The sequence below is a fragment of the Pan troglodytes genome, chromosome 16 (assembly GCF_028858775.2).
Source record: "Pan troglodytes isolate AG18354 chromosome 16, NHGRI_mPanTro3-v2.0_pri, whole genome shotgun sequence".
NCBI classification, from domain to species: domain Eukaryota; kingdom Metazoa; phylum Chordata; class Mammalia; order Primates; family Hominidae; genus Pan; species Pan troglodytes.
Window position 1 is genome coordinate 60,640,704 of NC_072414.2, and position 14,088 is coordinate 60,654,791.

General features: G+C 48.8%; 1 protein-coding gene across 1 annotated transcript in view; it reads left to right on the forward strand.

Annotated features, from left to right (window-relative positions):
• Positions 1 to 14,088, forward strand: part of CORO2B (coronin 2B) — a 148,623-nt gene that overhangs the window by 61,034 nt on the left and 73,501 nt on the right. Inside the window, exon 2 of the mRNA XM_009429434.5 lies at positions 5,167 to 5,367. Coding sequence (XP_009427709.2) covers positions 5,167 to 5,367 — 201 coding nt within the window. The remainder of the gene's footprint in view (positions 1 to 5,166; positions 5,368 to 14,088) is intronic.

Sequence of the window (14,088 nt, forward strand, 5' to 3'; positions counted from 1 at the left end):
CCTCGGCAAGGCCTCCTCTCTCTGGCAGAGTAGGGAGGAGTCTTTTCTGTTCCCTGCCTGCACACCCATGCATCTGACCTCACAGTGAGGTCAGCTCCTTAGTAATGCAGGTCCTTCTGCAGACACCCAGCTTTGGCCCACAGTGTGTACTCGTGCCTGGCCTGGCCTTCCAGTCTCTGTCCATCACCTTCCAGAACAAACCCTTGGCACTGGTCAGGTGGCCTCCTCACTGCCAACAGCCAGACCAGATGTGTGCTCACACATTCCCCCTGCCCTCTCCTGTCCTTTCGCATGCTTTACCAAAGCCAAGTAACTGATAATGGAGACATAGTAACCTGAATCAAATCAAGGCCTTAGACCTAACTCTTAAAGTTTACAAGGGATACAGGAACAACTTTGGCATTGCCCTGAAGCATCATGAGACAAATCATTGGAATGTTTTATAAGATGACTGACAACTGACCTGGTATCTTCCAAAAGGCAATGCTATTTAAAAAAAAAAAAAAAAGGTGGTAGGAGTATTCTAGGTTAAAGAAGGCAAAAGAGAGATCACAACCAAATGCAACACATGAACCTAGGTTTCACTGAATCCTAGGTCAGAAACTAAAATAGCTGTAAAAGGCATCGGGGGGAAATTTAAACACGGGCTGGGCATTACACGGTACTGAGGAATGGTCAGTTTTCTCAGACGCAATGACGGTGATGTGCTAAGGAAATTGCCGTCCTTTGTAGGAAATGCATGCTGAAGTAATGAGGAGGCAGGAGTCATGATTTTTGCAAGTTCTTTTCCTGTAATTCCACAGAAGTAGAAAGAAAGAGAAGGGCTGGGGTAGAGGAGGAGGAGCAACTGGTGCTTGGAGCAGCAAAGTGTCTTTCCCAAGGTCAGTAGGAGTCTGAATGGGGAGCGGAGCCAGGACTGCAGACTCCCAGCTCAGGGTTCTGTGTGAAGACTTACGCATAGGTTCACGTGGAGTGGAGCTCCACGCCCAGGGATGTGGAGCCATTGATCAACAGCAGCCCCTGACCTCCCTTCCCCTGGCCCTTTCAAAGGCCCAGGAGAGAGAATCTCCATGGAGATCCAGTCCCAGCCTACCAGCCACTGTGGAGAGGCCAGCCCAGGCTTGCTGAGAGACAGACACTCTCCATTCTTTCCAGGAAGCAGGCCTGCCTCATTCTAGGGCCTGCCCAGGCCCATCCCCGGGGAACACGCTGAGTGGGAGAACATGCCTGCTCACCCCGAGCCTGAGCGCTGTGGTCTCCCAGGATGCAGCATCCAGCTCAGAAGTGCTAGCTGGGCTGTGGGGGCAACAGGAGATGGGTAAGGAGTCACTCAAGAGACCACAAGTGTGCCCACCAGAGCCTTCACCACAGATGCCTCCTTCCTGTGTCTACACCCTGAGGACTGGGGAGCTGGGGATTTGGGGGAGAGAGGAAAGAAGGGCAGAGAGTGGGAGGAAGCAGAAGGAGCACGGAAAAGGAGAAGGGGGAGGGTGGACGAGGAAGAGGTGACGTCAGATGGGAAAACAGGCACAGAAACTGCGGGCCGCTGAGCGCTCCACCTGGGGAACCTGGGGTAAGTGTGGACTTTGCCGGGTGGGCTCAGGAGAGCCTATCAGGTCAGCATGTCCTGTGCTGGGCATATGACAGGCAGCTTGGCATTGGCTCCTCCCAAGCCCTTGGAGGTGATGGGGATGATTAGCCACCTTTATTTTTTATTTATTTTTTTGAGGCAGGGTTCGGCACTGTCGCCCAGGTGGTAGTGCTGTGGTGCGACTCAGCTCACTGCAACCTCCACCTCCCAGGCTCAAGCCATCCTCCCACCTCAGCCTCCCAAGTAGCTGAGACTATAGGCGTGTACCACTATGCCTGGCTAACTTTCTGTGTTTTTGGTGTAGAGACAGGGTTCTGCCATGTTGCTCAGGCTAGTGTCTCCAATGCCTGGGTTCAAGCGATCTGTCTGCCTCAGCCTCCCAAGATGCTGGGATTACAAGAGTGACTCACCTCACCCGGCCTAGCCTCTTTTTTTTTTTTTTTTTTTTTTTTTTTTGAGACAGGGTCTCATTCTGTTGCCCAGGCTGGAGTGCAATGGCGCGATCTTGGCTCACTGCAACCTCTCCCATCTGGGTTCAAGCAATTCTCCTGCTTCAGCCTCCCGACTGGCTGGGATTACAGGTGCCTGCCACCATGCCTGCTATCCTCTTTAATATGGGAGTAGATGGAGGTGGCATAGAGAGGTTAAGTGATTTGCCCAAGTCACACAGCAGGGTTGGGATTTGAATCTAGGTGTGCGTGGCTTCCAGTCCGGTTCTTGTGACCCTTCCCCTTGTACCCCAGGGAGAGCCTGCGGTGACGTCTGCACTGGGAAGAGCAGAGAACTGGGCACTCAGTCTAGAAACAGGCCTTGTGCAGACCATCCCCGGTCCCCAGCCACGGGCTGTGCTGGGGTTGGAGACAGAACTTGCCATCCCTTTGGCTCCCTGAGCCTCAGGTTCTGGTGGATGCTGAACTGTGTCATCTGTCTCCCCACTAGGCTGGGCTCCCTTCATGGATGGGCTGGGCCTGCCACGAGGCCAGTTACCCAGCAGGTCTCCCCATGGCCTCCACGACTCACCTAGGCTGCCTGGGAAAAGTGCAAACTAGTCTTCAGTCTTTCAGAAGACCCTGGTATCACTTCCTGCCATCACAGAGCAGTGCCCCACCCCCAGGATGGGAGAGGCTAGGGCAAGCTCTTGACTAGGAGCCCAGGGAGAGGCGCCGGCTGTCTGCGGATTCTGAGAAGGTCACTGTGGACTGTGTAGATCAGAGTGAGTCGGGCCTTAAAGGCTGAGGGTTGGCTGCACAGAGAAGACATTCCAGGCTAGAATTGCACAGCAAGGAACAGGAGGTTGGAGTGACCAAGCTCAACACCTCCTTTCTCGTCTGTGGAAACTGTGGCATCGAGAATGTTCTGCATGGAAAAGACAGAGAAATACCTGGTGTTCTCACTTCAGATTAAACTTTTGCCAGGTCCACCAACCACCCATACTGTATTTTTCATACTGTATTTTTCTTTGAATTGATTCACTTTTTAAAACTTAGCCACATTAGCAGTAGTATCTGTGAAATCATGGATTTGGCATGCAAGTTATATTTTTTCTAAAGCAATTTAAAATAAACACATGACTGGCTAAAATTAACTTCATCTCTGTAACCATGTAAAGGACCACCTGGGACCCCACTTTGGGAATAGTTGGTGTCCTGATGAGGAGCCAGTGCTTGGGGAAGGGAGAGCCTTGCCTGCAGTCACATAGTCAGCTTGGGGAGGGGAGGGGAGAGGCTGGCCTGAGGTCACACAGCCTGGGGAGGAGAGGGGAAGGCCTTGCCTGAGGTCACACAGTCAGCCTGGGGAGGGGAAAGGGCAGTGACCCACCAGCCTCCCATCCAGTGCTCCTGCCTCTCCAGCATGACTTTATCCAGACAGTCTGGAGCAGAACTCAGCAGAGAGAGACGGCAAGTGGGACAGGGACACAGCATGGGCAAAGGCAGGGAAGTAGGGAGGAGCGGAGAGCAGGGAGACTGGCCCTGTGGGATGGAGGGCAACCTTGGGAAGTGGAGAAGAGGCCGTGGAGAGGCAGGGGTTGGGGCCCAGAGAGCTGGTGGAAGAGAATTTGCTTGAAGGTGAGGAATCTTCCCTGGGATTCTCCTTCTGGATTCTGAACTTCTTCCTTCAATAAAGAGGAGTTTGTGACTTAGCTCATGGCTTGATTTAAATCAAATGCAGGCCAGGCGGCACGGTGGCTCACACCTGTAATCCCAGCGCTTTGGGAGGCCGAGTCAGATGGATCACCTGAGGTCAGGAGTTCAAGACCAGCCTGGCCAACATGGTGAAATCTGTCTCTACTAAAAATGCAAAAATTAGCTGGGTGTGGTGGTAGGCCCCTGTAATCCCAGCTACTCAGGAGGCTGAGGTGGGAGAATCACTTGAACCTGGGAGACGGAGGTTCCAGTGAGCCGAGATCACACCATTGCACTCCAGCCTGGGTGACAGCCTCGTCTCAAAAACAAACAAACAAAAAGAAAAACCAACAACAAAAAAAACCAACTACAAAGTATATCAGTTACAACAGGCTAGGATATGCTGTAATAACAAATTAACTCCAAAATCTTAGCGGCTTATAACAAAAGTTTGTCACTCGTGCAAAGTCCGCTATGGATTCTGTAAGTGTTCCAAGACAGCAACGCCTCATGTAGTGACTCAGCAATCCAGATTGCTTTAATCATGTGCTTTGTCATCACATGAGACTCTCCAGTTGTGATGGAAAAGTACTGATTCCTGGGTTCCATCCTCAAAATATTGGATTCAGTAGGTCTAGATTGGGACCCAGTAATCAGCATTTCTTATAAATGACATAGGAAGATCAGAGACTTCCCCAACCCCAGATGACTTTGATACAGGTGATCTGTGGGCCACATGCTGAGAAACCTTGCTCCAAAGGGTAATCTGGCATAGGAGGAGTCTTGGATTTCCAGTCAGGAGACCTATGTTCACGGCCCTACTTAGCTGTGTAGCCTTGGACAAGTCACTTAACCTCTCTGTGCCTGATGATATGATGATAATATCCAGGACTCAGAGATTTCTGAGGGTGTACCTGTGGATTAGAAACACTAGAGAATCCGAGGGGATGACAGTGGATGGGGGGTTGCCTTCTTGCACGTGGAGAGACATCTCCCCACCCCACTCCTGCTGTGGGCCCTGTCCTCAATCTTGGTAAACACTGGCCTCTGCTGTCCGCATCTCCCATGCTGAACCGAGCACAGTTCCAGATACTCAGGAGGGAGTCTGTATGTGTTCTTGCTTTGCTCTATCACATGATAGGTTCCTGGGTAGTAAAAGGACCCTACAACCTTTCTAGAAAGTGGGGTGGGCATGTGTACCAAAAGCTCCTATGCCAATCTTTGTTTTTGTAAGACTTTATTAAAAGATGAAACCCACTAGAACGGGCTGGGCATATGAGTGTGCCCTGAATTCTTGGATGCTTCTTCCTTTCCATCTCTTCCTGACAGGGGACCCAGGGCCTGCTCACCTGCTGCACCTCTGAGCCGCAGCTTCCCTCCCCCAAGAGCCCAGCCGAGGCCCTTCATGGCACAGGGCCCAGCCTGACCCTTGTCTCTCCTGGCCCCTCACAGATGTCCTGGCGTCCGCAATACCGTAGCTCCAAGTTCCGGAATGTCTACGGGAAGGTGGCCAACCGGGAGCACTGCTTCGATGGGATCCCCATCACCAAGAATGTGCACGACAACCACTTCTGTGCCGTCAACACCCGCTTCCTGGCCATCGTCACCGAGAGCGCAGGGGGCGGCTCCTTCCTCGTCATCCCCCTGGAGCAGGTAGGTGGCCCCTACCTTCACTCCAGCTGCAGCTCCAGGGCAGAGAGGAGCCCTCCTTGGTCTCTCTTAGGCCTGTTGACCCTACTTCTCTCTGAGTTCCCACCTTTTACTTCCTCATCAAGCATCTAGTGGCTATGCCTTCTTTAGGGTTTTCCTGAGATTCAACAGAACAAGTGCAGGACCTGGATCCAGGAGACCTGAGATCTCTTTCCAGAGCTTGCCTAAAGGTATGCACTTGGACAAGCCACTCCCTTGGTGTACACAAGGTTCCATTCCCTGAGGGAGTGGAACACTCTGATCTCCAAGACCAAGTCTAGCTCTACCACTCTGTGTCCTGAGTGTCCTCTTGGTTTGGAGCCGGAAGGGATGAAGACCCAGCCATAGGTAGTATACATTGAGCATCTGCAAAAATTATACAATTTTTTTTTTTTTTGAGATGGAGTCTTGCTCTGTCGTCCAGGCTGAAGTTCAATGGCGCGATCTCGGCTCACTGCAACCTCTGCCTCCCAGGTTCAAGCGATTCTCCTGCCTCAGCCTCCCGAGAAGCTGGGATTGCAGGCACGTGCCACCACGCCCAGCTAATTTTTGTATTTTTAGTAGAGATGGGGTTTCACCATGTTGGTCAGGCTGGTCTCGAAATCCTGACCTCAGGTGATCTGCCCACCTTGGCCTCCCAAAGTGCTGGGATTACAGGCATGAGCCACTGCACCTGGCCCACTCATTTTTTTTTTAATTGCTCTCTACTGAGAGACTGGAAATAATTTACCTGCTTCCCCATCCCCCACCTCCTATCTAAAGATTTTCCCCTTTCTGCAGCTGCTTACGTGAATATAACAGATTAAATCTGCAAAACCTAGATCATGAAATTTTTAAGCCATAGCCATTCAGGCGGAGTCCCCAGAGGCCCGTGGGAGGTCACGCGCTTCAGGGAAAGTGCTTGCTGTCAGTCCCACTTGTTTATGGCTGAGTTCCCCCTTCCCAGCCTGACTCATCCCCACTCCCACCCTCCGCCAAATCGCTCAGGGGGAGGAAGAGGTGCATGTGGAAGGAAGCCTTGGTTCTCAAAATTCACTGTCAGCTGGTGGTGGAGGATGGATTTTTCCAGTCTCTCCTACCCACAGTGGGGGAGCACAGATTTGGAAAAGGCTTAGACCAGATCTTCCTCTCCATCAGAGGGGCAGCTGCAGGGACACTGAGGACAGAGCCTGATGCACAGAGAGGTCCAAGGAGCATGCACTTGATGGCGGGAGGTCTGGGTTCTGCCCTTGCCAGACTTGGGACCGTGTGCATGTCACTTCACCTCTCTGACCCTTATTTTCCTGTAATGGTAAAAGCAGGATCAGAAATCCTCCTCTGCCTACATCTGTCATGTTGGCCTTAAGTGAGATAATAGATGTGAAGCTCCTAGTGAACCACACAACATGTTAAGGATGTTTGGTTACTTTTTTGGGAAAGTTATCCACTATGCTGGTCAACTTGGCAAAGGCTCACAGCAGCTCTAACACATTCAGAAGGATCCTCAAATGCAGCTTCCCTTCCCTTCTGAATCAGATGGCCTCCGATCACTGTTGCCTCAGGCACGCACTCAGCTCCATCCATCCAGGCCTGCAGGTCCCCAGGAACATGTGGGCTGGTTCTTACTGAGGCTCAAACCTATCGCCGGCACCCTGCCATGCTCCACTTTAGGCTCACAAGGGTCAACAAGCAATACCTCACATCATGACAAAAATTAATTCCAGATGCATTAAAGATCTAAACATTTAAAATAAGAAAAGCTACAAGTGTATTAGAGGAAAATGGAGTGCATGTTTAAAATCATGCGATGAAGAAAGGCTTCCTAAGAAAGCCAGGGATCCCCCAAATCATAAAGGAAATGAATAGGTTAGAATAAATTTTTAAAAGATAGTTTCTGTACTACAATGAGGCACCTAAACAAAATGAAAACTCAAGCCACATACTTGACTACAATATTTGCAATATATAATAGACAAAATATTCCTGTGAAGAATATATAAAGAGTTCCAGAAAAATTAACAAGAAAAAGAACCCGACCGGGCACGGTGGCTCACGTCTGTAATCCTAGCACTTTGGGAGGCCAAGGCAGGCAGATCACCTGAGGTCGAGAGTTTGAGGCTAGCCTGACCAACATGGAGAAACTCCGTCTCTACTAAAAATACAAAATTAGCCAGGCATGGTGGCACATGCCTGTAATTCCAGCTGCTCTGGAGGCTGAGGCAGGAGAATCGCTTGAACCTGGGAGGCGGGGGTTGTGGTGAGCTGAGATTGTGCCATTGCACTCCAGCCTGGGCAACAAGATCGAAACTCCATCTCAAAAAAAAAAAAAAAAAGAAAGAAAGAAGGGACTGCGGCCAGGTGCCGTGGCTCACGCCTGTAATCCCAACACTTTGGGAGGCCAAGGCGGGAAGATCACTTAACCCCAGGAGTTTGAGACCAGTCTGGGCAACATAGTGAGGCCCTGAGACCCTGTTTCTACAAATTAAAAAAAAAGAAAAGAAAAAAATTAGCCGAGCATGGTGGCTTGCCCTGAAGTCCCAGCTACTTGGGAGGCTGAGGTGGGAGCATTGCTTGAACCCAGGAATTGGAGGCTGCAGTGAGCTATGATCACTCCCCTGCACTCTAGCCTGGGCAACGGAGAAAGATCCTGTCTCTCAAAAAAAAAAGAAAAAAAAAAAAAGAGTCTGGACATGGTGGCTCACGCCTGTAATCCCAGCACTTTGGGAGGCCGAGGTGGGTGGATCACCTGAGTTTAGGAGTTTGAAACCAGCCTGACCAATATGGTGAAACCCCGCCTCTACTAAAAATACAAAAATTAGCTGGGCATGATGGCATGCGCCTGTAGTCCCAGCTACTTGGGAGGCTGAGACAGGAGAATTGCTTGAACCCGGGAGGCGGAGGTTGCAGTGGGCGAGATTGCGCTACTGCACTCCAGCCTGGGCGACAGAACAAGATTCCAGCTTAAAAAAAAAAAAAAAAAAAAAAAAGAAAGAAAGAAACAAAAGGCCGGGTGCAGTGGCTCACGCCTGTAATCCCAGCACTTTGGGAGGCAGAGGCGGGTGGATCACAAGGTCAGGAGATCAAGACCATCCTGGCTAACATGGTGAAACCCTGTCTCTACTAAAAATACAAAAACAAAATTAGCCAGGTCTGGTGGCGGGCACCTGTAGTCTCAGCTACTTGGGAGGCTGAGGTGGGAGAACGGTGTGAACCCAGGAGGCGGAGCTTGCAGTGAGCCAAGATTGCGCCAGTGCACTCCAGCCTGGGCCACAGAGCGAGACTCCGTCTCAAAAAACAGAAAGAAAGAAAGAGAGAGAGAGAGAGAGAGAAAGGAAGAAAGGCAAAAGATACGAATAAGCAATTCACAGAAGGCAAAATATATATTTTAACTTACTAATTGGAAAAGATTTAAAAGAGTAATAATCATCAGTATTGCCAAAGGTGTGAGAGAGCAGGTGCTCAAATACACTCTTCGTAAGATGTAAATGAGGCAAGTTGGCAATTTCTACTAATATTTAAAGATGCATGTCTACTGACCTAGCAATTCCACTCTAGGAATTCATCCTACAGAAATATTCTCAAGTGTATTTAAAAAATATGTGTGCAGCATTTTTTAGTACTCGATTATTTTTACAAGCCTCAATTTTTAAATTATATTCAATAAAAATAAAGTTTCTCTGTCAAATTGCTTAAACGTTTCTAAACGCTTCCTCTCAATTTCTGTAATGGTAACAAAATGTTTTACACTGTCAGTAGCACTGGTCTAGAATATGATCACACTTTGTAAACACTTCATGGACAGCAGAAAAGAACATGTTCTTTACAGAGTATGTCTATATATAGAAATATGCTATATATATACATATCAGGTGTATTTGATATATATCTTTTTTCAACTTTATTTGTTCACGTGCTGTAATATATTTTATTTAACTTGATTAATCATGGACTTATTGTGACCACTCACACTACCAATTGATTTCTGTTGTTTTCTCTCATTTCAAGAAGTTTTCACTTTACATGAGTACTGAGTGATTGTGTAGCAATTTTATGATAGTGAAAGGTTGGAAACAACCTGCAGGTCCATCATTAAGGAAATGGGGTAAACAAATTAGGGAAGAGCCACACAAAGGGACACTATGCAGTCATTAAAATGATGCTGTAGAGCAGTCTCGTTCTCCAGCGTTCAGTCTCAGGATCACTTTCCACTCTTGATTATTGAGGATCCCAAAGAACTTTTGTTTATATGGGTTATATCTGTCAATATTTAGCATATTCAAAATAAAAATGAAGGAATTTTAAACTATGTATTTATTAACTTGCATAATGATAAGTCTATTTCATGTTCTCCTGAAAAACATATTTTTATTAAAAATAACTTTTTTTAAGACAAAAAAGTTAATGAGAAGAATGGCATCATTTTACACTTTTGCAAATCTCTTTAATATATGTCTGGCTTATTAGAAGACAGCTGGCTGGCTTTGCATATCACACATTATGCAGCCTTTGGAAAACCCCACTATACACTCAAGAGAGAGAATGAGATTGAAGTGGCAGACAATGTCTTATTATTGGGAAAATACTTTTGACCCAATGGACTGCATTAAATGGTCTCGGGGATCTCCAGAGGTCCCCAGACCATACACTGAGGACCAGTGATGCAAAGTAATATTTAACAAGAGAAAACTATTTATATGATACACTGTTACGTGAAGAAATGCAATATACGATTAATCACATTAAAAATATCTATCCCCTGTAATCCCAGCACTTTGGGAGGCCGAGGCGGGCTGATCACCCGAGGTCAGGAGTTCAAGACCAGCCTGACCAACATGGAGAAACCCCGTCTCTACTAAAAATACAAAATTAGCGGGGCATGATGGCAGGTGCCTGTAATCCCAGCTACGCAGGAAGCTGAGGCAGGAGAATTGGAGGCGGAGGTTGCGGTGAGCTGAGATCGCGCCACTGCTCTCCAGCCTGGGCAACAAGAGCGAAACTCTGTCTAAAAAAAAAAAAAAAAAAAAAAAATGGAGACATTCCTGGCCAACATGGTGAAACCCCCGTCTCCACTAAAAATACAAAACTTGGCTGGGCGTGATGGTGCGTGCCTGTAATCCCAGCTACTTGGGAGGCTGAGGCAGGAGAATCGCTTAAACCTGGGAGCCGGAGGTTGTAGTGAGCCGAAATCGCGCAACTGCACTCCAGCTTGGCGACAGAGTGAGATTCCGTCTCAAAAACAAAAACAATCTATTTACCTATCTGGAAGCGACTGAAAAAATATACATCAAATGTCAAAAGTTGTTATCTCCCAAGTATTGGGACCATGAGTGCTCTTTAATTTTCTTTTTTCCCTTAGCTATATGATCTAAATTTCTTACAATCAGTACTTAACGTTTTGTACTTTCGAAAAAATAAAGGCAATTCGCTGATGTGAAGAGGGAGCCCCTGAAGTTTCAGAGGCCCTACAGGCCGGAGAGGGGCTCAGTGCAGGGTGTGCACTGGGTAAAGACGAGGGGCCCCATCCGCTAAGTTTGCCTGCTGCCCTCTGGTCAGATGAATGTCTTCATCTGCCTTGAACATCAGCACTCCCTTATGTATGTTGCAAATGTAGCCCTCCCAGAGTAACACCTGAATATGGGCTCGCGGTTGAAAGTTCAAACAGAACTGCAGGACCCGTAGTGAAGGCATGGCGAGGGATGGGGTGGGTTACTGACTCCGTGGGAGGGTGAGGCAGCTCCTTGATCTGCGAGGCTCAAGTAGTTTGAGGCAGGACCCCGAGTCTGGGGGCTATGGGACGCAGGGTCCCGCCTCCAAAGCGGGATGACTTAGGTATTGGAGCCAGCGCCGGCTTCCCCTGCCGCCCAAGCCATGGCCGTCCCTCTACCGCCCCCTGTGGTCAGGGCTGGGCCTGCAGGCGTGGGACAGCCTCTAGGTTGGTGCAGGGGGTGCGGGGAGAGGGAGGCAGTCAGGCCCAATGCGGAACCCTTCGTTGATCTGGCAGCGGTGAAGATGTTGTTCCACACTAGCCGATTTTCTAGGAAGGAAAAGGGTCAGATTATTTTAGCTCCAGTTTTCACCCCCTCCGTTTGATAGAAATTTCCCTGAAAACGGTTTCCTGTATTCAATACAAACACAGAAAAGATTTGGGCCATTTCTTGGTGACTGCAAATCATCATTCTGAGCGTTAGTTATAAGCTATTAATTCATGGTGGGACAGTCTTGTCCCTGCGCTGAATGGCTCCAGATTTTTGTCTTGAGCAAACAGCAGGCCGCAGAGAATTGTCTCAGTTCTTCTCTAAGTTTTTTCCCTCCACTATCCAGCATATCCTCTCATTCCTTGCTTGCTTTTCTAAGAGATTTGGACCAGAAGAGAATAGCACCTGCCCAGGATCCCCAAATCCCTGCCCCGAGGCCACACCTCCTGAGGGAGGCTCAGAACCTTCCACAGAGCTTTTCACTCCTTGCTCCATTTCCTTCAAAGCCAGCTTGCTTGAGATTTCCATATTTATGATTAAAAATTCTTCGCAGAGTAGGAAGCCGTGTCTACAACAACTACAAACAACAACCGCGAAGATGCTTTGCCTTTGTACAGCACTCTCAAGTTCCAGCAAACTCTATGTTCATTGATCCTCTCAGCAGGTGGGTACAGCCATCCCCACCTCACACTTGGGGAAGCTGAGACGGCACAGCCGGGCATACAGTATGGACCCCAAGCCAGCTCACTTATTTCTGAATCCATGATTCTTTCCACCACCCATGATGCTGGTAAACAGATAAGTTCTGGCTGGCAGATCTCGAAGGAGTGGCTCTGTCTTCCCCAGGTCTCTTATTCAGGCTGCCATTGTGAAGGCCAGTGCCTGTTTTTTCCCCTAGTTAACATTCAGCTGCCAGCTCTCTGGAGTGGAATGTTAAGCTGCAGATGGGGGAGCAATCAGCACCCTGATTGCCTGGCACAGCTGGAGGGGCCTTATGAATATTCCAGAGAGCAGGCACTGTGCCCAGCAGCCTGATTAACCACTGGGGCCTCCCCAGGGGCACCACCCCTTTCCTGCTGCACTTCACCCGGACTGCCTGCCACCTCCAGATCCAGGCCACAGGAAGAACAGGGCTAGAAACAGAGCTACCTGCTACCCCAACTGGCACCTGGCAGAAAGAGAAGAAACCCGGCCTAGATATCAAGAGTCTGGGTTCTCCCTATAACCCAGCCATTCTCAGTCCCAGCTGTACACCGGCTCTCTGGGGCTGGGATGGTGCATTCTCCTTCCCCATCACAGTAGTGTGGCCTGAGGAGCTTTTGAGGATCTAACATACCTGCTCTGTTTGAATCTCACCTCAAGTTCTATGATGAAAGTATACTTATTCTCCTCGTTTTACAGATAAAGAAACAGAGGCTCAGAAAAGTCAAGTAACTCCTTTAAGACTGCACAGCCCACAAGTAGCAGAGTCAGAATTTAGCCCAGGGCTCTCCCAGTCATGTGCCTGCCCACCTTACAGAGGATTAGAGGGAAGCATTTCTATAAATGTGCCTTGTATTACTATTACTGCCATTTGGATGTCTTAGGGGATTTCCTTGAACATTAATTCAACCAACACTTTATTACACCTCTCTGATGAGCTGACACCCCATGTGTCCATCTCTTTTGGAAGCCGAGAGAGTAGATGTTTCCAAACTCCATACAAGTGCAGCAGATCTTGGGGAAGCTTACTCTCTGAAGGAATGAAGCAACAATTCTAGTTGGCAAGGAGAGGCAGCGGTGGGGTCCTGGAGCAGCGGTCCAGACAAGATAGCATCACTCCAGCGGTCAGGAGGCAAAATTGGCCCACCGACCCACCCATTCATCTAACAGATGGGTATTGAATGCCTGCTAGGTTTCAGTCAGAGTTCCTGGACCGAAAAGGAAGCAGTAAACAAGACCAAGTCTTGACCACCTGGAGTTTGTAGTCCAATTGGCTACCTCTCTTGGACCGAGAGCCCCCAACGGTGGGAAACTTGTCTGGTTTGCACAGGGGCTGGCTCACAGTAGATCCTCAGCCAAGGGGCCATTGGGCTGACCTATGGCCAAATCACAGAGGCAGGTGCCCATCTACTCTGAGATGGGGTCTCTTCTTTGCTGATCCTGGCAGCCCATCCCCACCAGATCCTAGGGAGAATGCAGCACCGTACAGGGGCTGCCCAGACTGAAAGGGGCTGCATCCTCCCCTGAAAGCCCTTAGAACGATATTGCATGGCCCAGCTGGTCTTAACTCTGGAGCTGAATCTAGAAGTTGGTGGATCATTTAGCTCCATAGCTCACAGCATGTCTGAGGCCTAATATTAAAAGAAGGGTCAGGAGGAAAGGTGCCCAGCTCAGTACTGAGGACTGTAATAAAATAATATTTTGTTTGCTTACCCAAAGCCTTCGTTCCCATTCCAGATTTCTGTAACACCCCATCACTCCCCCACAATCAGCACTGAGCTCCTCAAACCTTCACTCCCCCAGGAAAAAAAAAAAAAAATGCCTGAATCTTCATCACTGCTCTGCAGTGAGGTCTCCGCCTCTCCAAGGGAATTCGGAGAGCCTTTTCCAAATCCATTTTTCAGATCTTTCCTCAATCGTTCTTTGTTCTTCAAGCTGCCTTCCGCTTGGTGCAATTTGCATCTCAAAGCCCATGACAGCCTGAATGTACAGTAAGTGACTTTGGAAAAGGGAGGAGAATTGTGCTCTC